Source organism: Pezoporus occidentalis, unplaced genomic scaffold (genome assembly GCF_034315485.1).
Source record: "Pezoporus occidentalis ecotype Australia unplaced genomic scaffold, CSIRO_AGI_Poc_V1 ctg48, whole genome shotgun sequence".
NCBI lineage: Eukaryota > Metazoa > Chordata > Aves > Psittaciformes > Psittacidae > Pezoporus > Pezoporus occidentalis.
This window is the reverse complement of record NW_026915813.1, coordinates 989,605-1,014,297: the sequence shown is the minus strand read 5'-3', so window position 1 is coordinate 1,014,297 and position 24,693 is coordinate 989,605. Positions and strand designations below refer to the sequence as shown.

The 24,693-nt window shown below is 39.5% G+C and overlaps 1 protein-coding gene across 1 annotated transcript in view; it reads left to right on the top strand.

The window, feature by feature from the left end:
• The first annotated feature begins 3,517 nt into the window (after window positions 1-3,517).
• The window catches only part of STK32B (serine/threonine kinase 32B), a 167,888-nt gene continuing 146,712 nt past the window's right edge, over window positions 3,518-24,693 (top strand). The window contains exon 1 of the mRNA XM_062636353.1: window positions 3,518-3,914. Within this exon, the coding sequence (XP_062492337.1) occupies window positions 3,839-3,914 (76 nt within the window). The 5' untranslated portion in view covers window positions 3,518-3,838. The remainder of the gene's footprint in view (window positions 3,915-24,693) is intronic.

Here is a 24,693-nt window from a genome sequence, read left to right as displayed (position 1 = left end):
ACAAATATTAGCATATCAACAGGGTATGCTTGAAATCAAGAACTGTAAGGTCACCCAGTAAGTCTCATCAGAAGAATTTTAATACAAAAGCTGTAATCACAGAATCACTGGATTTAAACTACTGAATTCCCTAAGGGATGTTTTATAATGCAAAGGAGTGCAATCATGTTTGATTTTCTTTATTGCTAACTCTGCATGGAGACCTGAAAAAATCACTATTAATCTAAGCCAGACAACATAGTCCTTAAATGAAATGTAAAACAATATTCTACAATGATGTTCATGCTGATTGCAGCTTCCCATTTGCAGGGTGAAAAAAAGGCTCTGTTAGGCTGTCCTCTTTCCCTACTGTGTATTCTGCATAGGCTATGAAGCATTTATCTGCTAAAAATAAAATGTGTTTTTAAGGTTAGAGCTTTGTTTATCTCAAGCAAAACCTGGTCATCTTTTAGAAGAACAGATAAGCATGAGAAGTTGGATTTGGTTCTGGTCTTGTAAGACTTACAAACCTTGACCGCTTATAGCTTAGAAATCTCTGTCCCAGAAAACTCAATGTTTAATTGCTCTGAAAATGCTCAGGCTTCAGAGATCTTCATTGATATGTATGATATAGAATTTCAGACTTATTTCTGGTTTACAAAAGCAATTGGAAAAACATGTGAGCAATTGTTCCTGAAGAGCTGTGGCTAAATTTGAAGTAGATGCAGGGGAATTTAAGTTGTTCTGGATGGCATTAAAGAAATGAAAGATACTGAAGTTATGCACCTATTCAGATTTCGGCATGTATTGAGGAATGAAGAGGACAAAGGGGAGCCAGGGACCGTGTGAATAATACATATTCGAGGCTTGATATTATTAATATGAAAGGTACTAGAAAATTGTCTTTGGGTCTTTGCTGGGCCTTGAGCACAGATCTAGGCTTGATGCCCTCTGTTCCATTGAACACCATTACGAAAACCACACTTGGTTTACCTACAGAAGTGCTGATGCTCTCGGGAAGCTGATGAGTGTGATACAAACAAATCTTTGTTCAGAATAAAGGCACTGTCGTAATGGATACATTGTATTGCCTTCAGAATAGCAAACTCCAAAATTCTTGTCAAACTATTATTTTCTGGTGTATTTATATAGGAAATGACTGTGAAGGATAATGTCTGAGGATAATTCAAGTGGAAGAGTTATAAAGGAATAGAATGTTATCAATTAATAAATCACAACCGAATGGGTCATCAATACTTTATTAATATATGATCATTTTTCTCATCTCACATTAGCACAGCATGCTTTTTGTCTTCACCTATCTAGACTGATGTTTAACTATAAGCCAATAGTTTTCACAAACCAAGGGCAAATGAATTGCAGAGTTGTGATAATCCATTTAGGGGTCAAAAGCACATATCGGTCTAGCAGGACTGACTAATTTATGAATAGAGACAAGTCCTTGCTCTGTAAGTTGTTAGAACTGTTTTGGTTTATGGTAGGCCTTGTCATTTGAAATCATGAAATATGTCTCAAAAGACTCATTAGGCTTTTGGTCTATACGGAGCGAGTCAGATGTAAAAAAAGAAATAGAGTAACTCTTGGAGCCAGTTTGAGTAATTTTTCATGAATTTTTATTTTCTGCATGCAAAGGAATCCCAAATTGCTCATGTTCATCCTATGTCTGCATTCTATGGAGGTGTTTCTTGTGTGATAAATGACCAACTTGGGAATTTACTGCTAAATTAGTTATTTCCATTATTTCAAATGTCACTTTAGAATACTTCCACATGAATTGAAGCAAGTAAATTAAACACAACATAAAGCCCACAGCTCAGGTAGAAGGTGACTCTTATCAGCTGAAATGTGTTAAACTGTAAGTGCAGCTGTCCTTTCCTAATGCAAGAGGAAATGGATTAACGCAGAGCCCCATGTTAGCCAGTTAACCCAAGAGAGCTGAAATGGTTTCTGTATGCTGCTGCTCTCTTCTGACTGAAGGAACACAAGCTCAGTAACATGGTGTTGTTTGTGTTTTTGACTGGATGACTAAATCTTTGGATGGGTGAGTAACGAACAAAAGAATGACAAAGAGCTAGAGATGCTTTCCAGACTACATTTTAGATGAATAGTCATGGGTCAGCACTTTGAAAGCTTCCTTATTTTGCAAATGCTTTCACATGTAAACAGTGGCAAGCAAAATAACTTAAGAAAGAGATATTGGGGTGATACAATCTGTCCATGTCTACTAATGAAACAATAGCACTGTGTCTGAATTTATCAGCTCTCCGGGTTTGTAGATGCTGCAAGCGCTGGGCTCTCAGGCACACAGCACAGGGACTTACCCACTGCATTTAATTCTAGTCAGCCTTTCCCTGTAAGTTTATAACAGGATTATATTGGGTTCAGAGACAGGAGATGAAGGTAACTAAGGCAGGTAAAGATCATAAGCAGAGACTGAAAGATCTCCTGCTCCATGCAGAATTTGTTGTTAGGCTTTTCTAAATAACTATACTGAACTTACTATGCATTAAAGTCTTTCTGCCTATATATATGAAAATACACGTACCCTGGCTTCAGGCTCCTGTTCCTTCTGCCTCTTCCCTTGTTGTAGTGAGAAGCCAAAAATGCAGCTTCCCTTTTATTTTTCATCTGTGGGTTTCCCCTACAGAAACTGCACAGACTTTGACATAGATACAATAATAATGTACATGTTTTTATTTCCAACCTGTTTCCCTTGGGAAAAACTTTCCAGGTAATTGTTTCTATTTCACCTCAGAAGTTGCTAATGGTAGCATTTTTTGGAAGGGAGTGGCATGGTGATTTCTGTGTATAAATATCAACAGGAATTCTAGAAATACCTTGCTACTCGCTACGTAGCTGGTGATTCATGCTGTACATGAACGTTTCTGGTAGTTTTACCTAATGCACTTTTACTGTGAAGTCATTTCAAGATACAGATGTTATATATATATATAAACACACATATATTGGGCTTGATGATCTTAAAGGTCTCTTCCAACCTAGCTGATTCTGTGATACAGATACACATTAACTGCACAGACGGACGGGCACTCCCCAAGTCCCCTCCCCTCAGGCAGCCCCGCCCGGTCCTGCCGGCAGGTGGCGGTGTGTGCCCGGGCTCCCCGCCCCGCCCCTCCCCGGGGGTCTGTTCCCGCACCCCGAGGGTGTCCCCCCGAGGGAAGACCAACAGGAGGGGATTTCTGCCTTCTTCCTCGTTTTTCCCTTTGTAAACTCAGTGAAGTTCCATCAGCTGCCCGGGTCCCCCCGCGCTGCATCATACCGACCACAGGCAGCGCTTACCCCTCTCAGTCCCTCACCCTCCTCGGGTCGTGGGAATCCTCAGCTGCCGCTGCCCGCCAGCTCCGCCGGCAGCCGGGGCAGCTCCGTAACCCCATTAGGCAACGCCGCCGGAGATGCGGGCAGGGCAGGGCAGGGCAGGGCGTGGGGGCCCGCTCCCCCTGCCGGGGGTCTGGGAGGAGGGAAAGCGGAGGGAGGATCCTCCAGGATCCAGGTAGATCCAGCTTTTACCGCTTACCAAAAGCCACCAGCAGCAGGACCTCCGCCTCCTCCCTCCCTCCCTTCCTCCATCCGCCCTCCTCCCCTAACTCCCTCCCTCCCCTGCCCCTCCGCGATGAGAGACGGGCCAAGTCGGAGCGCGCCAGCCAGCAGCTATCCCTGCCAGGGCCAGACACATCGCTTTCATGTCGCAGGGTGACTGCTAGCCCTGCTGAGGCTCCTCCGGCCGGGGCTGGGGCTTGGGCCGGGGCCGGGGAGGCAGCGGCAGCGGGCGGGCAGCTGCCGGGTGCCTGCCGGCCCCGCGGGATGCTGGCGGCGGGGGATGCGGAGCCGGCCGCGGACTAACATGGGGGGCAGCCACTCCCACAGGGCGCCCGTCTTCGACGAGAACGAGGACGGTGAGTGCGGAGCTGTCCGCGGTACCGCGCCCTCCGCGCTGCACGGGGGGCGGGCTGGGACCGATTCACCCCGAGCGGGCTGTCTGCTGGGGATGAGCTGCCGGGGAAGGAGGAGGGGAAAAGCCCACCTTTGTTTAGCCGTAGCGTGGCTATTTGCCCCCAGCTGAGCTCAGCTAAAGTGTAGCACACTGTCACTTGGGGTTCAAGCACATGGCAGGTAACTTCATACACGGCTTTGTGAATGGGCATCGTGTTGGGGATGGGTGCTTGCTTTTTTTGTTCTGATTTATAGCCGACTCTTTGCCCACCTGCCCATTTTAAACGGTGATGTCTCCCTCAGTCGGTATACTTCTTAAGTCACCTTTACTTTCTGAAAGTTTTTTTTAGCTAGCTCTATTACTCTGAGATTTTTCTCCCTGCCTAGGTAATGTGTCATAAGAAAGTGTATCTCGTAAAGTTTTCGAAAGGCAATAGAAAAGTTTGCATAAAATATAATGTTTCTTCACAATTTATGAATTTCCATGTCATTTTCATACATAGACCACATTTAACTGAAATTTTGTGAATGCATTTCAATTACAATCATTTTGGCTTTTGAAGCAATGAGAACACAGCACTCTTAGGAAGCAGAAAATTGTGTATTATCACTAGCAATGTCTTAATGTTACTTATGGGATAGATGTTTTTGCCTATCTGGATGATGGATGCTTAATTTTGAGTATGTTCCTTTCCAAAATGTTCCCAATGTATTGTGTTAGGAGGTGATTGTGCCCAGTAGACTATCATACTGTTTTGGCTTTCTGAGACTGCTAACAAATAAAAGGCATTTATGTTCTTCCCTATATATTCAGGACACGTGGAGGTATTCGTATTGTTTTGCTAATAGGGAGAATATACATTAAGTGAATGTAAAGTGCTTAAAGAGGGTGAATGCACTTTTACTTGAATTTAAGATACAACTATATGTCTATTCCTCAACAAAGCTTGAATAGGTATTTGATAAGGTTTGTTTTACAAGACTTCATTGCTTGTGTGAAGAATGGGACACACTATTTACTGTTTGTGAATCGTGGTGTAATAGCTGTTATTTCCTTGTACTGATATAAAATTTCAGCCATTTAACATGAACATGTTATGTAAAGGAGTGACAAAGATAGGTAAGATCTTGATCATGAGCAATTAGTCTTGTAAACCTTGAGGTAACTCAACAAGAAATACCCAGGAATGAAAGCATGGTCTCAATATTGTCTAGACACCTCAACGTGAAAAAATAGCCTTCATCAGACTTTTGATTGAGCTCTCAAGTTAGCAGTTTCCATGAATTATTATTCCTTTTTTTTTTTTTTATTTTGTTTTCCGTGACACAAAGCTGTGGTCAGTTTTTGAACAAAATGAGCAAAGTTCAATAGCAAATTACTGCAGAGAAGACTTCATGACACTTAGTTCTTTTTCCCTCAGTAAAACATTCTGTAACAGAGCCGTTATTAATACCTAATAAAAAAGCACATAAAGTATTTATGGATTTCTATTAGGTCATTATTTATTCTTTGTCTGGTTTTGTTTTGCTCAGGATTTTTTTCCTTATTATGAATGTTCCTAACATCATCTCTTTTTTCTTCTTAAGACATTATGCTTAGCACAACAACCTAGTTCAGAAGAGTCCACTGCTTTTAAAACAATAACCTATTTCCCATACTCCTTACAGATTATTAGTCAGGATGACATTTTCCCCAAGTACCTACATAATACAGGAAAACATCTCTTTGAAAATGTATCTTACAAGTTTCAATCCAAAACCCAGCTGTATCTCATAGTCTCACTAGTAGCTACAAGAGTCACAATTTTCCACAATATTGGACTCATTATGAAATTAAAAAAGAAAGCAAATCAGAAAGTATAGGAAGGGAAAGTAGAATGTTTCTTGATATGGTATGATTTTGCTCAAGAATGGCAATGCTTACCAACTGAAAGAGAACAGGAATAAATTAGTTGTGTATAAATACACAGACACAGTAGAAACCAAGCTATTTAGCCTGTTGTGTGTAACGTCACAGCTGCCTCTTCAAATGAGAAAAACAAGCAGAAAAAAGTATGATCATTTAATGTTTGTATGGGTTAATGATGGATGTAGAATAACACATAGGTTTTGGAAGAAGAGATTTCAAACCATTAATTGGCATTTTGTAAATGATAGAAAAAGTTAATTATACAGTGTGCAACCTAACAAAGAAATACATAGAAATAGTATGTGAAGAGCACCCAGACAGTGCCTGACAAGCTTATAGAATACCTGTTCCAGAGTTACAAATCATGCTTTCAGTCTAATGAGAAAAGGTGTTGATCCATTGAGTAGATCTAAAAACTATTCATTGGATGTAGACTCCCTGCCATGCTTCAGATGATAAAAAGTGACCCAGGCAGAAGGCTGGACTACATGCTGTAAATCCCCAGTTATCACAGACAGCATAACACATCATTATCGTATGCTGATCTTTTAGAAGTCCATAATACACGCTGTTTATAACTAGCTGTATTTGTTCTCTATGTTATGTTTTTGTTAGAAGGATCTTCCAGAACTTCACTCTTTGGTTAGAAACATCTGGTTTCCTGATTAAATGATTCCTTGCCTATTTATAAGATTTATGTTTATTGCAACATTTTTGTTAGCATAAAGTGTTTTCCACCCTCCATAATTACTCCAGTGCATTGATAAACAGCAAAAATGTCCCCTCCCAGTCTTTGGTTTGTAAGAAACCTCTTCTAATTTTCTCTTATTTCTACTGCCTTTTCATTCCCTGTGCCCCTCATCTGCACGCATTTGAACCTCTCTTGATTGCACACAGATAATCCAGAATTGCAGGTGACTTGTCACCAGGACCTTGTGCTAGTAAAAATACTTCCAGATCTCTACTAGAAATAGCTTTCCTGGTGCATATGCCCTTTTCATGGGTGTATCATGTAGATAATTCAGTCACCCTGTGATCAGATAGACCACCATTGCCCTATTCAGTCATTTCCATTGGTGAGCTCCAACCTACTGGAGAATTTTTTGGTGTTTCTATGTACATGACCTTGCATTATGCATGGCTGAATTTTGGTCCATCTCTATTTTTCATAGTCTCAAATATGATCACCCATTTCTTTCCTTGTGATGCTCTCATTCTCCACCATTTTACCAGTGTTTTCTATTACAACCACTCTCATCAACTCCATGCCAGTTATCAAGTCCATTGAATATTTTGTGTAAACACTCAGCTGGATCATTTCCAGATTTCATCTCCTTTGCTGTTAACCCCTGCCAGCCTCACCATTCCCATTTCAAAACAAAACAAAACAAAGCAGAACAAAGCCAACATTTTTTTTCCCTTGTTACTCTCACCGTCTAACCCAGCTGGTAACTCAGCCCTGCACAGCTGCTCACCCATTCCTCACCCACATCCCACAGGAGGATAGGAGAGAGAAAGCTCCTAGGTTGAGATAAACACAGTTTAACAGGTAAAGCAAAAGCTATGCACACAAACAAAGCAAATGAAGGAATTCACTCACCACTTTCCATGATCAAGCAGGTATTCAGCCATCTCCAGGAAAGGAGGGCTCAATCACAAGTAACGGCTACTTGGGAAAACAAACTCCAACACTCCAAGCATCCTCCCCTTCCTTCTTCTTCCTCCAGCTTTGCATGCTGAACACGATACCCTGTGGTATGGGATATCCCTTGGGTCAGTTGGGGTCAGCTGTCCCCGCTGTGTCCCCTCTCAACCTCTTGTTCACCCCCAGCTCACTTGCTGGTGGGGTGGTGTGAGGAGCAGAAAAGGTCTTGTCTCCATGTGAGCACTGCTCAGCAGTAGCAAATACATCTCTGTATTCCAGCATAAATCCAAGACATAGCCCTATACTAGCTACTATAAAGAAAATAAACTCTATCCCAGACAAAACCAGCACAGTTACCCACCTTGCATTTTGCCATTTAATTCTCACCTTGTTCAGCTTTGCTTGTACCATCTAATATATCACTTCCCTGAAATTGAGAAAAATTAAATCTAGGCCAATTCTACCATCTACAAAATAAGTTTCTCATCAAGGAAGAGCATCTGGTTACTCTTGTGCAAACAACTTCTGGCAAAGCCATGCTGTATTTACTTCATTCCTTTCTTCTTAGCCTAGGTTAAAGCACAACAAGAGCTAGGAAAATCTGGTGAACAGAGTCCTTTGTATGCTTAGAGCTTACACTCTGGTTAAAGAAGCTCAATGGAAAAATGTTTCATTTCTTGATTTTTATTGCTGTGTAGGTTGGATAGAAAACTAGGTCTGGTGTAGCAGCAATGCTACCTTTAATTAAAGATAAATACTTTCATGGCTTGGAACTATAACATTTTTTCCCAACATTTAGAAAGTGTTTCAAGCTAGATACTATACTAATTGTTTTGTTAATACTGCTGAAACAAAGGAATGTTGACTCTCTTTACCTTGACTATTTCTATTCTCAGAAGAGCTATCCTCTCCTGAATGTGTGTATCCAATACTAATGCTAGGAGAGCAAGGTAGTACATTTTTTCCTCATGTTCAACTCTTCAGAAATGGCAATAAATTCACAAGAATGGCAATAGAAGGGTGAGGGGAATATTCACTACTGGTAAATGTTTTTTTGCAAATTCTCAGTAAATGTCATAAGTGACAAATATGTTAGCAATAGCCTGGTGACTAAAGAGATCCTTTCATGCTGGATTTGCTTAAGCATGCTCTGTTAAAACCTCAGAGATATTTAACAGGTGAAAGTGAAATAGAGAAAAGAGTTATTCAGAAAAGGGCCTACTCAGGAGAGCTATAACTGCTACTACACAGTAATAACATATTTGCCTATATTGTGGTAGAAGATACAGAGGAAAGGATAAGAAACAAAAGCATTAGAGGCTAGAAGTTGGTCCTGTGAAATGAGATGGTATATGTATTTGATTGTCTGGGGCTAAAACATCGCCTTTGCTGCAGTTGCTTTTAGATACAAGTGCACTGAACTTTAAAAGTTCTTGTTTCTATTTTTATAGTGTGACTACATTTAAAGCATATATGTATTTCCAAAGAGCCTTTCACTGAGTATCCTGAAGCTACAAAGCTTGAACGCTACTTTGCAGAAGTCAGTGTGACATAGTATGCGTTAGTACTATAGTCTTGTATGAAGGAAATGAGACGCAGCAACATGCCTTAGCTTATTTCCACATGGCCAGTCCCTGATTCACTGTAGTGAATATGTGTCTGCTTAACTTCAAGGAAGTGCTGAAGTCCCACTGCTTTGCTTGAATCATAAGGCTTTATTCTGTTATAATGTCATAATTACAGAGCTCAATGGAAACCTTGTGTACTAGAGAATATGGCAGCCACCCTCTGGAGTTAGACTTTAAATTTAAAATTGACATCTACCTCTCCTCTCTAGAAAAGCCTTCACCTTAAACAAAGGATTTTCAGTTGTTGGGGAGTTGCAGAAAATGTCATTATTAAATGACCAGTTGCTGAAAAGACCATCTTGTACTAAAAGTACGAAAAACCAGATACAGATCCTCACAAAAAGGCCTGCAATTAATATGGATTCAGAGAGCTGAATTCAGAACATAATGGCTGAGTTTACATAAAGCGCTGTGGAAGCTGAAGAACTATAAAAGTGACATAGGAAAAATGACACATCAGGGTTTCACTTGAAACCAATTTAAAGCAATTCTTAAACACCAAAATATGTCAGATACAAACAAGAATATTCGGTATCCAGTTCTTGTCAATGATAAGATAGTGCTCAGCAGCCTGCTGCCACTAAGCTGTAGTGGATAATGTCTAAGGCAGTCATACAACAACTGTGAAGAACTCAAATCACAAGGCTAATAACATACCCTTTTCAAACTAATTGTTTCATAAGCTATAGCCCTACAGAACAGTTAAATAAAGGCTTTAGAATCTAAATACCTTTCATTAGTGAAAGTAACAAATTTATGGTGCGATTAATATTTCTGCTGGATTTTTAGTTTGTTCATACAATTTCTATTTGTGGTGGATTATTCCACATTTTACCTTTTTCTTTGCAAAGATAAATATTCCAGTTCCCTTTCATAACTGAACTGGGTAGGAATACCACCCAATTGTGACTTAAAACTGCTCTAAGGCAGTTCTGTGTCAAAAAATTGATAGAACACAGCTGTTGCAAGTCATTATTTTATGCTGGATATCAAGGTTTTAGATGAATAAGACCCAGACCATGAGATTTGTTTGTTTGTTTGTTTTTTGGCCTTATTGAATTATACACAATTTTATTTTCCATTTACTGAACTTTAGACGTAATGTCATGATTACATGTAGTGCGACACATTTCAGAAAACTTAATGCTAGTGTCTGTACAAATGCAGAACAAAATTGAGAGCACTGCCAAGCTGACAGTTACAGCATGCTATGAGACAGTAGGAGAATGTAGACAAAAAGGAGAGCACAGAACAATATGCTAATTCCAGGCAGTCACAGAGGTGCCAACTGTTGTCAAAGGTTTGCATGGTCTGTGCCAAAGGAGGTCCAAAAGGAGTATCATGGCATTGGAAACACCATTGGCCATTTTCTTCCTGACTCAGTCTTTTTAAAGCTTTGGTACAATGTACACAAACAATGTGGACCTGTTCAGACACTAAATGATAATTATAGATGAAGTGTAATACTAGATCACAGATTGCCCTTTCCTACAGGGTACTCTGAGGGAAAGGAAGATGAATCTGGCACTTCCATCTTAGCTTCTTGCTCCCTCAAATGAGCTACATCTCTGTTCCCAGATTTGACTGTCCTAAAAATGTTGTGCAATATCTGATTCACCCACCTTGTCAGGATTAGAACTAAGACTCTTTCAAGGGACAGCTGAAGTATTACTAATTTTATTTTGCTTTACCATCATCCAGTTTCAACAAAATCTCTGCCAGCAATAGTTTAGAGATGGACCAGATGAATGTTCAAGATCCTTCCTAAACATATTTTCTAAAATTCCAAGATTTAATCTGCTTTGGTGGAAACATCCTTGTCAGAACCTCTGTCTTAAACAAAGGCATCATGTAAGTCTTTGTTGCTGCTTTTGTAGCCTTCCAGAATTTATACAAGTGGTTGGCATGACACCTCTAAGAGTGTTAAGGAATTTTTTGATGGCTTGTTATGTAGGAAGTGTAAGTGCTTGGAGAAGTAACGTTTAACCCATGTTACCATGTGTGTTATGCAGTGTGCCTGGATGTCAAGATAGACTTTTGGGTAACTAAAAATAAATCAATCAAAGTTAACCAAGCATCAAGCAAGATAAGGTTAGAGACTCCTCTCCAAGACCAGAAAAAACTCTGAATGTTCTGCAGAACTGGAGAAGTGTCAATGGTGGAAAAAGCAGTACGCTGAAAAGGAAATGCTTGGTTTTCCCATGGGCAAATCGTGTTCAAATGCACAGAGATACTAGACCGACTTTACTCCACTGGCTTCACTTTCAGGATAGTTCAAAAGATCAGTCTTTCACTTCTGTCAGGGAGATCATGAGGCTGGTTGCACTCACTCCCCTCTGGCACCTTCCCATAGAACAAGGTAGAATAGATCTATCTCCTCCCACCAGTCTCCAGTGCGGCATTCACTGGGTCATTGGTAGAATCTGGCATCAAATGGAAAGAATTCCCTGATGCGGATGTGTGGATGTGTGTTACAAAGCTAGCAGCAATGTGGGAATGAAGTTCTTTGTGAACCCTGAGCAACATGCTGTCCAGTGAATAGAGGAAGTCCAGCCCAGAATCAAACGTGCCTGAGTGAATTAGAAAATGACTGTGAAAACCTTGGGAAGAAAAAATAGTAAGGAATTATGATCTCAAAGAAAGTAGGTCCTATTCTACCAGGGCTTTCTTTGTGCAGTCTCTTCCAAATGTGAGCATGAGAATGAAGAAAGCTGGGTTTTGCTGGCCATGCACAAGATTCTCACTCTTTTCTCGCTTCCTCATTAAACAATAAGCAGAAAGAAAAACATTCCTGATGCAAAACCAGGTAGGCAGTGGATATCTGGAGCCAGGAACTAAAGGGTGGAAAAGAGGAAAAGTTTGCCTAATTTTTGGAGATTTCACAGTATTTCAACTTGACTAGAGCGAGCTTGTACTGAGATGGTGGGAAAGGTGTGGAAGAGAAAAGGTTGCTACTGAGATCAGTCAATACAAACAGAAAATTTTGGAGTGTATGTTCAAAGGAAAAGGATGATTTCAAGTTCAGCCTGGTAGTGAAGCTCCACAGTATCCTACCATGATAAAACATTTGAGGGGAAGGGACAAAAAGTAGGGAACTTACCCAATAAACTTAGCAGGAGAGGCATGGCCTTTCTGGATGGGGAAGAGCAGCAGTGGTAAGCAGTGTGCACATCAGGCAACCTGATCTCTCTTGAGCACAGCTCTGCTTAATTTCATGAACTAGTTAAATTGATTACTTTAAACTACATTACTTACTGCCTAATACAAGCCTGTATTGAGCAGTTGCTGAATTTGCTCTTGTACTTGTGAACACTGTGTATATGTCAGCTTCCCTGCCACAGGAAAAAGTAAAATATTATTCTGCAAAGATCAAAAACTTGTGCTAGTGATAAACGCTATTGTCTTATCTAAATCATATTCTGAGTGTTGTTGGTCTCAACCACAATTTGGCATGAATAACAAATACATGGTGTTTGCAGAAACAGAGCAGGCATATGTCTTGATTTTTTTTCTCCTTTGGTTAAAGAAGAACTAAGCTGTTTTGCTCTCTGGGGTTCAGTCTCTAATGCGTTAACTGTTTTGAAGAATGACACTGGCTTTTATTTGTCTGCATTTGATCCCAGGAAACTACTTCCTTTATCAGAAATGCCTGTTCATACCCCACAATGTCTGCAGATGAGCAGTGATGGGGCCCAAGATGCCTACACCTTCTCAGTGCAAAAGGAGCTTGAGTGTTAATGTATTTATCAGGATGGAGAACTGATTCTCTTAACACAGTATTTCATAGATTGTCCATTTACTTTATTTTAAACACTTAGAAATGAACATTATATTCTACAAATGATACATCGTATGTATACAGTACAAAATTATGCTGTACACCTCAAGTTCTTACTCGTTCTCTCACGTAGTAGAAGGGATTTTATTGTCCTCTATGCAAAGGGGTTTTTGATAGATACTTGTATTGTACCTTTATAAAACACAAATTTCTAGAGAAAAGATCAAATGCATGTGTTGATTCACTGCTGAGTACTACCAGGCTTTCCCTTCCAGATTCCTTGCTTATCAGAATCTGGCAAATGTAACGCAAGTGCAGCATGTGACCTGTTTTCAGAATATACTCAGGAAAATCTCAATGTTATATATTGGCCTACTCCCTAAGGGCAGTCAGCATTCACCTGAAGTGTCCCTCAACAAGGAGGTGGGGTGTAGTTTTGTATCACAGAAATCAGGGTTTTCTTCCCTTTGTTTCCAAATGAGTTGTTTCCCAATAACCAGAAGTCTTGTTTATACTATAATAGTCTTTCATCTGATCGATTTGACCTCATCTTTAGCTTCCTCAGTTTCCACATTGACTCTTATCAGCATATGTATTTTCATAAGTAAATGAAACAGTCTGAATGGGCAGGCTAGGATTTGTGACTCAATTGGACAATTTTAGTTTTAACCACTGGAAATTTGAACTCTGTAAAAATCTGTCTCTTCTTACATCACCACCTCAGTTCTAGAGGCTGTCAGCTCCCTGTATCCTCCAATCTAACATTCTTTTTCGGTCAGGAAACCTAGCAGTATGTAACCAAGGAAAGCTTACTGGAAATTTGGCCCTTAGGGACATGGTTTAGTGATGAACTTCGTAGTGCTAGGTTTATGGTTGGACTCGGTGATCTTAAAGGCATTTTCCAACCTAAATAATGACAGGATTTTATTATTTCAGTTTATTTCACTTGTATTCAGTCCATCAAGGTTCTTTTTTCAGTTTTGCATGAAATAATTTTCTGCTACAACTAATGGAAATTTCTTTCTATCTGTAATTAGTTTTTCTACTACACCCTTTTCTGTTATCTCTGTCACAGAGTGACACTGTCAAGGGTGTCAAATTCTATAACACTTTTATTCCTAGAAATGTTGCACCCAATTTTATGAAATGGTTAAGTGCAATATAGGCACATAAGTTACTTTCATTTATTCCATAAATCAGACAAAGGCATTTTCCTTTTAAATAGAAGGAATCCTTTTCAGAAAGCATTACTAAAGTTGGTGTTTATTATACAGGTTTTTAAAGCTTTAACGATAACTAAAAATAGTTGATGAAACTGCAATTTGTTTTTCAAATTTTATATGCCCATATTTTCTTCATAATATCATATCATAATATGAAAGTCTGTCTTTTATATTTCGTTAATCCTTTTATACCTTTCTCTGTTTTCAAATGTTTTGTTTGGATATATTCATCAAATCTGTACAGTAGCTTCTTTACCTGATTCCAACTGAAATATAAATTAAATTTGTGCTTTTTAGTCTCATAGTTATATCTGGATATATATATACACACATATATATTTAGTTTATTCCCACTTTCTCTCTCATTTTCACTTTTTTTTATTTTTAGAAATATTACAATTCTAGTTCTTTGAAATTTGAAAACTTACAGATAAGTTCTACAGCTGATATATTTTTGTGCCCTCTCATTTTTAGCTTGGTTTGATACTGAATGAAACAGAGGGCTGGCTTTGTCATTGTATTGCTAACACTGTTCTGTGTGAGAAACACTGTAATATTAAGTAAGAGAAATGTACTATGAGGCAATATACTACAATGGACAAAAATTATTTTCTTTCTTTTTCCTACTTGTGCAGTTATAAGGGAACACCTGCTATTATTACTTATTTTAGATCTGAAAGTGCAAACTGAACTAATCCTTCCAATAATTAGTACTTCCTTTTTATATTGTTCTGCCTTCCTTGCTGAGGCAAGGAAGTTCTTGATGAGAGCTGTTCTTAGCCACCTTGTTGAAACAGAGATGCAATATAATCACAAAATCACTATTGGCCTTCTGAGTGTCCTTTACACCTTTCTGAAACTGTCCTTAGCTTCCCCCTGGATTGCTTTCACATTATGTTATGAAGATTGCTTTTGTGCCTTTTGGGGTTAGGTTTAGGTAAAACTTTGTACAAGGTGTAAAGCCTTCAAACTCTTCTGGGGCAATACCACATCTTTTAGGCACTGGAATCTGCTATGCAGAGCTTGAAGTCAAAGAACAAAAGCTAATCAAAAGATCCTTTCTGAGAAGTAGGAAAAAGTCATTATTTTAAGTTCAGCCTCACATTTTACTGTTTTAGCATATGCAAAGTACAGGGACAGCTGCAGTCTTACGTGCAGGGCATTGCTGTACAACAAAGTTTGCCTTTACTGGGATTGGTTTGGATATAACAGGAGGAACAGACTGGCTGGAATCTTCTGCAGCTTCCTGAGATTCTTCTCCGACCAGATATAGCAGGTGATTTTTCAGCAATAGTATGCCAATTGTGCCATTATTTTCAGCTCTTTCCCAGCCCAGTAATATGTCTTTGAGGTCTTTTGCTTAAGTGTTTGAGCTAAACATTTGAACTAGCTTGTTTTACGGTGCAAATAATAACACCAGACAGAAATACCTTAGGAAAAGAAATAATTTTTTAGTGTGAAATTCTTTGTGAAAATCTCAGTATTGAAACACTTTATGGCAGAATTTATTAATCTTCAGTTAAACAAAAATGTCACCATTAAGTGCTGTGAGATTTTGCTGGAAAAGAGTCATAGAGTAGGGAACTTTTCCTGTTGATCCAAACTTTCAGGAGGGAAAATCTTGCTCTTTTGGAGTTAGGGAGCTCTCTACTGATGAATGGGAGAAGAGAACAGCTAGAGGATAGCTGCCTGGGCTGATAGTTGGCTGTGGGAGGCAGGATGTGCAAGTGGAGCTCCTCTGGTGGCTAGGCAAATTCTAGCTGTTCCTAGTACAGAATCTTCTCTCTGGCTTTTCTCAAGGCTTTTATGAGAATGGGGAGCGGTTATGTCTGCTGTTCAGAAAAGATTAAGTAATATGTGGTGGTGAAGTGATACCATGTTTTCAGTGGTTTCAAGCCCTTATGCTAAGTGACTTCAGACCTTTGGTTCTCCTAAGCCAGGAGCCATCAGTCTATCTCACGGATGTCAGAGGGAGCACAGGCACGGATTTTTAATGCATTAGTAAAAAGCAACCCTTTCAGTGTAGTTGCTGTCCCTTACAGAGAAAAAATAGTGCTTGTGGCATTCAGTTTTCTCACTGTTTCTAGTGAGATGCAGAGAATTTTGAATGCTTTCTGGGTATAAAAATGTTAATGAGTAACAACAGGCTCAGCTCTCAGCCTCCTAACCTTCATCTGTGAGGTAGACCATTTACATCTTTTGATCCACACACATATGTGGATCAATGACATCCTGATGTTTCGAGTGCCAGGATATCCTGGATGTTGCAAAGAATCTCCTGCAGTGCTACATTCCAATTTGAAAAAGAAAACCACAGCCCAGCAGATCACCTGGGAAAGACTGCTGACTGCTGTCATATGCAATATGTTCTTTCTAGACTTAATGATATGAAGCTGATTTGCAGTCCTTTTTACACCTGTATTTGTTGATAAGATAACAGAAGAAAACAAACAAAAAAAAAAAAATAGAAGAAAGGATTGACCTGGGAAAGGATTTAATGGTAGATAAATTTTCTTTTGCTATTTTGAAAGCTTTCCATTCTGTACTGTGAAGAAACCAAGGTTTTTTAATTTTATTTTTAATTCTATTTATACTTTTCATAAATAGCCAGAGGAAACTCTCATCTGCTGATGTACAATTTTATCCTGGTTAAGAAAATGTAATACACATATATTTTAGAGAATAAATTCTCTCGGTGTGTCTGTAAATAGATACTTTTATATGCACATAGATATTTTTATACAGACATTATTCTCATCAAAACAAACGCAGTGTATGTGGTAGGGAACTCTAAAACTGAGTCACCAATATTCATGATTTTCATCTAACATCTATAATTAAACTTATTTGAGATTCTATTTCTGTCATTATACAGAACTAGTATAAGCACATTTAACATCACCAAATGTGTCAGACATTAAGACTAATAAACCTTCTGCTACACTGAGCAATTTATGCTCTGCAGTTAACTATTTGTTTGTGCTTTGCACTTAATAACTTCTGTCATTAAGATTAGAAGTTATGTTCTTTCCATTTGTACCTGTCAGCTACTCATTCTGTGCATCAAATGAATATTTATTCCTGTTGTGTGTGACATAAAGTAAATCTTTATAGATTAAGTTGTGGCTTAGAGAGTGTACTGACCTTCTGCAGTTAATGTCAACTCCAGCCATAACCAGGAAACTGGCTGGTCTGAAGTCCTCGCCTCCCCCCAGTTGCCACTGTGCCAGCTGATGTGAAAGCCTAGATATGGAGATGAGGTGGACTGGGTTTGTTTTATGAGTGTATCTATATTTGCTTTGCTTTAGATCTTTCATGTTTCACTCCTAATCTTATCAGTGGATAGATAAGACAAAGGCTCTGATTTACTTATTCATATTTACTGTTTTCAGCAAGGCATGGTCATATCAGCTTTGTTGTAATTGCTTGTAGTGTGTAAATAAGCGTACTTTTATCAGGCTGAAACTATTGTTACTTAATTACTGGAAGGTTTTCCCAGAGGTAAGTAGTACAATAATCAGAGAATAAGTCATCAGCTCCAAGTGAAAAACCTGCAGTTAGTTGGCCATTATACATACAGCAGTCAGCCCATCTTTCACAGTCCCAGTACCAAAAATACAAATTCCATCATTAAATATTAACCTGTAAATCTCGAGGTGAAGAAATACATGTTGCACTGAAATTCTGGAAGTTTTTTATTAATTAAATATAGATGTCACTATCAGGTTTGTTTTTTTTTTTTTTCCTACTGTTTCCTTTTTTTCCTGCTGTAAAGCCATGGCCCATGCTGTAGCTCTGGAAATACTGCAGTGCAGCAGGAGCTGGCAGGGAGCAGCTTCTCTGTGTCTGAAGGGAAGGTGTTGAGAGGTCTAGGGCAGGCTCTTCTCAGTGGTGCCAAGTGGTAGGATGAGAGGTAATGGGTATAAGCTAAACTACAGGAAGTTCCACCTGAACATGAGGACTTATTTCTTTAAGTGTTCAGGTGATGGAACACCTTATCCTTGGTGCCATCTTAAGGCATATCAAGGATAAGAGGGTTATGAGGGGCAGTCAACATGGCTTCACCAAGGGGAAATCATGTTTGACCAATCTCTTAGCCTTTTATGAGGAAATAACACAGTGGATGGATGATGGCAGAGCGGTGGATGTGGTCTACCTTGACTTCAGCAAAGCATTTGACACAGTCTCCCACAGCATCCTCACAGCTAAATTGAGGAAGTGTGGTCTGGATGATCAGGTAGTGAGGTGGACTGCGAACTGGCTGAAGGAGAGAAGCCAGAGAGTTGTAGTCTATGGGGCGGAGTCTAGTTGGAGGCCTGTAACTAGTGGAGTGCCTCAAGGGTCAGTACTGGGACCAGTATTATTTAATATATTCATCAACGATTTAGATGAGGGAATTGAGTGTACTATCAGCAAGTTTGCTGATGACACTAAGCTGGGAGGAGTGGCTGACACGCCAGAAGGCTGTGCTGCCATCCAGCGAGACCTGGACAGGCTGGAGAGTTGGGCAGGGAATAACTTGATGAAATATAACAAGGGAAAGTGTAGAGTCCTGCATCTGGGCAGGAACAACCCCAGGTTCCAGTATAGGTTGGGGAACGACCTGCTAGAGAGCAGTGTAGGGGAGAGGGACCTGGGGGTCCTAGTGGACGACAGGATGACCATGAGCCAGCACTGTGCCCTTGTGGCTAAGAAGGCCAATGGCATCCTGGGGTGTATTAGAAGGGCGGTGGTTAGTAGGTCGAGAGAGGTCCTCCTTGCCCTCTACTCTGCCCTGGTGAGACCCCATTTGGAATATTGTGTCCAGTTCTGGGCCCCTCGGTTCAAGAAGGACAGGGACCTGCTGGAGAGAGTCCAGCGTAGGGCAACAAAGATGATTAAGGGAGTCGAGCATCTTCCTTATGAGGAAAGACTGAGGGAGCTGGGTCTCTATAGTTCAGAGAAGAGGAGACTGAGGGGTGGCTTTATTAGTGTCTATAAATATATAAAGGGGGAGTGTCACGAGGATGGAGCCAGGCTCTACTCAGTGGCACACAATGAAAGGACAAGGGGTAATGGGTACAAACTGGAACACAAGAGGTTCCACTTAAACTTGAGAAGAAACTTCTTCTCAGTGAGGGTGACGGAACACTGGAACAGGCTGCCCAGGGAGGTTGTGGAGTCTCCTTCCCTGGAGACATTCAAAACCCGCCTGGACACATTCCTGTGTAACATTATCTAGGTGTTCCTGCTCCGGCAGGGGGATTGGACTAGATGATCTTTCGAGGTCCCTTCCAATCTCTAGTATACTGTGATACTGTGATACTGTGTGACTGAGCATTGGAATAGGTTTCCCAGACAGGCTGTGGAGTCTCTTTCTCTGGAGGTATTCAAGAGCAGTCTGGACACAATCCTGAGCAATATGATCTAGGTGACCCTGCTTGAGGAAGAGGTTTGACTAGGTTACCACTAGTAGTCCCTGCCAATCTCAACCATTCTGTGATTCAGTGGTTCTGTGATTCTATGTCCTGCCCCTAAGATGCGTGAGTACAGCAGGTCAGTGATACAAGTGCAGCTCAGCAAGAGTATGGAGGGTAGCTGAAGTGCATGGCCAGGCACAGATGTACCTGCAATCCAGCTCAGGTGAGGACTGAAATGATGCGCAGCTGAGAAGAGCCATGAGGAAGCTTTGTAGGGACCTGCCATGGTTTTTCTGAGCTGCGCTTTGTGGCTCTTTCTTGTTTCATAGTTGCCAGATCCAGGTCTGAACTGCAATGGGAATCCTGAGCCCATGGGCAGCTTGGTGGTGGTGGGGCAGGGGAAACTGGTCATGGCCAGCAAGGCCTGCTGGTGCCCTCAGAACACTGAGACGTACAAGTTGTTTTTCATGTTGATACTTGTGACTTTTTTGATGAGGAAGAGCCACTAAACACAAATACCTGGATATCTTCAGAAATTATCTTCAAGTGTTTTCTTTTTCAAATTATAGCAATTTCAATACTATTTTCAAGTTCCAAAATATAAACCAGACCTGGGCAGCTACATTTATAACCCACAAGCTTGTGTGCTTCTTTTGAGAGTGTTTTCCTGGGGGAACATCACTACTATCACACTGATGAGCTTTAATTTTACAATGACAAATGAAAAACAAGCCTACGGCTCTGAACTTCAGGCACACTTCTGTGGCAAATTAGAAACGACATCATTCATTTGAAGCTTATGGGGTTAGTTATGTTTAAAAATACTAAACTGGAGGCAATCCCAATTGAAATGTGAATCTTTCTGACCCTTTAGTGTCCTTATTTGTCCCCAGAATTTAATTTGTAGTTGTGGTTAAAAATAGAAGAAGCAATTCTTCCAGATCCAATTTTGGATGCAGACTCCTCATCTCTAGGTTCTGGATTTAGAATAAAAACAGGAGAACATCTCATACTTGTTTAGGTGTTTGGATAAAATCCTGTTCACATGGGTCCAGAACTCATTGTCTGAATCCCTGCTCTGCAAGAACAGTGTTCTAGGAGCCACTGCTCAAAGGAGCTTAAAGCAAAGAGGTTTCTTAGCTTCCCTCTGGCACATTTGGCATTACTGAGGCCTCTGCATGGAAGAGATTGGTGGATGTCTCACTGACGATTTTGTTGGTAATTTCATTTAAAGGATTTTCCTTCAGCTGGCGATCACTCTGGTAAATTTATTGTAGGGGAAAACAGTTTGGTCCACTGAAATTTGACATTTTATTCCCATGGCAACTTCCCTCAGAGAGCCTTCCAGTTCAGTTATTAATGAGGTTATTCTCATAGTAACTCTGAGGGAGGTGAATATTCCCACTTTCTAGCAGAAAAAGATGCTTCATAGACTAATATGTGTTTCCTGATCTCACAAGGAAGTCTATTACTGTTAAAGTGGAATTTAGACTTTCTGTATTTTAGCGATACAATTTCTCAAACAGTATCTTTTCTGTTGCACATATTTGTCGACCCATTTTCCTTGCAATAGATTTCAGAGATTCTTTTTGTCAGCTCATTCCTAAGCAAGCAACATGGTCAATCAGAAACTCTCTTTTCTCAACAGAAGGGATAAACCAGAATATTTTATCACTTGCAAAAGGTCTTAAAGACATTTTATATTTGAGCAGGTCCTGAAACTTTTCTCCTTAGTTTCCATGTCAAGTTTAACCTTTGAAAGAGCTATGAACAGCATGGAGACTCAGAAAGGTTTTCCTGCTATTCACTGACTGTAATAAGGTCTAGTGCATCAATTCAATTGTTTCTTGGTGACTTTTGATGTTTCCAGTGCTGCTACTAAGTTAATAGCTTTTCTGAACCAAATCTTTGTCTGTTGCAAAACAAAGCTGTTTTCATAGCAGCAAAAAGGAATCTTTAATTAAAACTTTCTCTATCTTGAAAAAAAAGAATTTCACTGACTTGTCTGTTTATAATAGGAAAATTTTATAAATTACTGCTTTTTAATAGGACACACGGATGAATGATTAAGATGATATCAGAAGTTCCAATTACTTTCCACTAAAACAAGCTCGTCTATGCAAAAGAAACCTTTCTAGTTGAAAATAGCTTACCTGAATATTATATGCTAACAGAATACAGATGCAGCTGAATCAGTTGCAAAGACCTGTTATAGTAAGCTATGGTTATTCTGAAAATTTGACACTGCCTAACTAAACTCTAATCATTTTTGTGTGGCAGTGAGGTCAAGGCTATAGACTTAAGTCAGTTGCATTAATATCCAATGCAGCAAACAAAATAATAACCTAATAATTTCAGTTCTTCATGTCACATAGCTTCAGTGCAACTTTTTAACTACCACCAAATCTTTTCTGGCTTTTAAGTTTGTGTGGTTACCCAGGCTCTGGTCATTGACAGACAACAGGTTTCAGAAAGCAAGTCTTTTATCCAGAGGATCATGTGCTCTTGTCATTGCATCACATGACAAGGATCATAAAGAAAGGATAAAATACAGTGTCACTGAGGTGGTTTTAGAGTTTTGTTGTGTGCGTAAGCTCTGAAGCATGTTAAGTTATGCTCCTGTTGTTGGGAAATACAAATATTTTCCACTTCCTCTCATTATTAAGCTGTCTGAAAATAGGAATCTTTCCTGTAAGGAACTAAAAGCAAACCAAAAAATAATATTTCTTGAAACATTCTGATTTCAGAAAAAAAGCAAACCAGAAATCCACACACACTCTGCATGGAATAGGTGGACAACAGTAACAGCAAGCAAAAATGTTCATGATTCAACACTCAGAATTCTTTCATTTTATCTGAGATCAGTGAAAACCTTCTGATTTTGTAATTCTTTCACTTCCTTATCCAGTGGAAAAGAGGTAAAATAGAAAGCAGGCACAAAGTAAAAAAGATGAAAAAGATCTCAAATCTAGATAATTTTCTGTTTGCTTTCATTGAAGTTGAAATCTAACTCTTAATTGAGATCAGAACTCTCATATTGCTTTGTATCCTTCAGATAACAATATTCATTAAAAATACTTTTTTTTCTTCTCATGTCTTCCTACATTTGCTCAAGCGAACTGTCGCTGACAAAAACTTGCTTTTCAATTACTCTTTTTCTTCAACCACCTCAAAGTATGTGTATGTCGCTGAATCAGAGCTACCTGTCTGAACACCACAGAGGCAGCACACTAAACTCTCCTATTATGAATTTTTATGGTCAAAATTTGGACTCATTTTAAAGAAGCAAAAACCAAGAAAATTGACTTTTTTTAATCTAATGCTCCCAGGGACTTTGGGAGACATCTGCAGTAACAAGAGCTCTTCTGATCAGTTAACCTATGTCAGTGAACACCCATTAATGTTCAGTCCTTCAAGAAGGAATAGCTAATTTCATTGAATTAGTGTTAAAATTCTTCTGAGCAAAGCAATAGCCAAACATTCCCACACCTTCCACAGAGTAATAAACTTTTGGTTTTCTCTGGGAGAAAAATCACAACCACCCCTGCTCTCCCTGCAGCTTCCAGTGAAGACCTTACTGAGACTACCACAGGGCAACCTTTTAGTATAGGGAAATGAATGGCAGTGTTAGACCAAAATCCTGCTGCAGTTTACAGTTATAGGGCTTCTTGTGCTGACTTCAGCGGCTCGTTGACAAGTCTCTGCTATCTGTAAATCCCTCCCGGTGGCTCACAGGTGACACCCACATTCCTCACAGCATCAGGAATTTCTTAGTTTTGATTTGGTGATGTATTTCACAATTCTCAGAAGAGGTCTTGAGGTTGTAGGATGGCGCTCTGTAGTTTCAATTTAAACTTCTCTCAAAGAAAAGCTGTAGCGATTTGCAACTTTTTCTATTTGTCCGAGGAGCAAACCATTTTTATGGGTTTCAGGTAGCTGCTTGATATTTTTTTTAGACCAGATGTATTTAAAGGCAGTATGATTTTATTTTTGCTTTATTTGAGGTGTAAACACTCTGGAGAGAAATTTTAATTTAATCTTGTGTTCAAACAGAATCTTGTTTACCAAAGAGTTTCAGTTCCCTTGTTTATTCAAAATTGCATTCTCATTTATTTTACAGCTTTTGCAGAATAACATTAGAAAATGAAATATGTAATTTGCAGAATTAAAAGGGAAGGAAAACTCTGAGAATCAGTCCTAGCATCTTTTTCTCCAGCAGCTTGTTTTTTTTTCAAACATTCATTTTCCTTGGGATTTCAAATACATTTCTGGTTGTGGCAACACATGCCCATTTCTCTAACAGTGTAAATCATGAGCTGAATCACCAAATTCTTCTGGTTTGTAACATTTTGGAGAATGGTAGCCTGTTGTAGTTCTTTCCAGTATTTATTTTAACTAACACATTCTGAAAATACCCCAGCCATTTACAACGTCCGTTTCCCCCCCCCCCCTTTTAACAATACAGCGTGAGGTGGATTTCACTAAATACAGAGTAGAACCCTATGATGTTGGCACTGCTTTGGATGAGGAAACTGTCATCTAAATTTGATATGTGGCTAAATTGCCTGTGAAGTACTACCTCGTAGGAGGAATAGAGTAAGGAAATAAGAATTTCTGTAATGCATCACAGCAGATGCTTTTTAGCCCACTCTTTTGTTTATGGAATCAGCTATTTATTGACAGAACATAGAAATAAGAAAGGTGTAAAACGCTGTTGGTTTTCCAAGCACCACAATGCTGAGGTTTTCTCCCCATTTCTGGCAATCTAAGAAAGTCGTTACTTTCACTTCATCATGTCTGAGAGGTGATAAAGATAGGAGATAACAAGGAACTCTGTTAATCTGTTTTGTTTTTTTAGGAAGAGATTTTCTTATGAGTAAGTTTTTAATGGATAGTTAAACTTTTTGACATTATTTTGCTTTACAAAAATTAAACCTTATAGTGGGGAAACAAAAGTAATTTGGAAATTTTGAATAAAATTCATGTTTACCTTTTCACATTGATGTCATTTTGGATCACTTCAGAGCTAGACTACATTTCTGTGGCATGACACTTCTTCACAGATATTGGAATCTGGTACTCCTGTTCCTTGTGTAGATCCAAACCTTGTACCTGTTTACATCTCACATAATCCAATACACCATCTTCTCCAAGTGAACA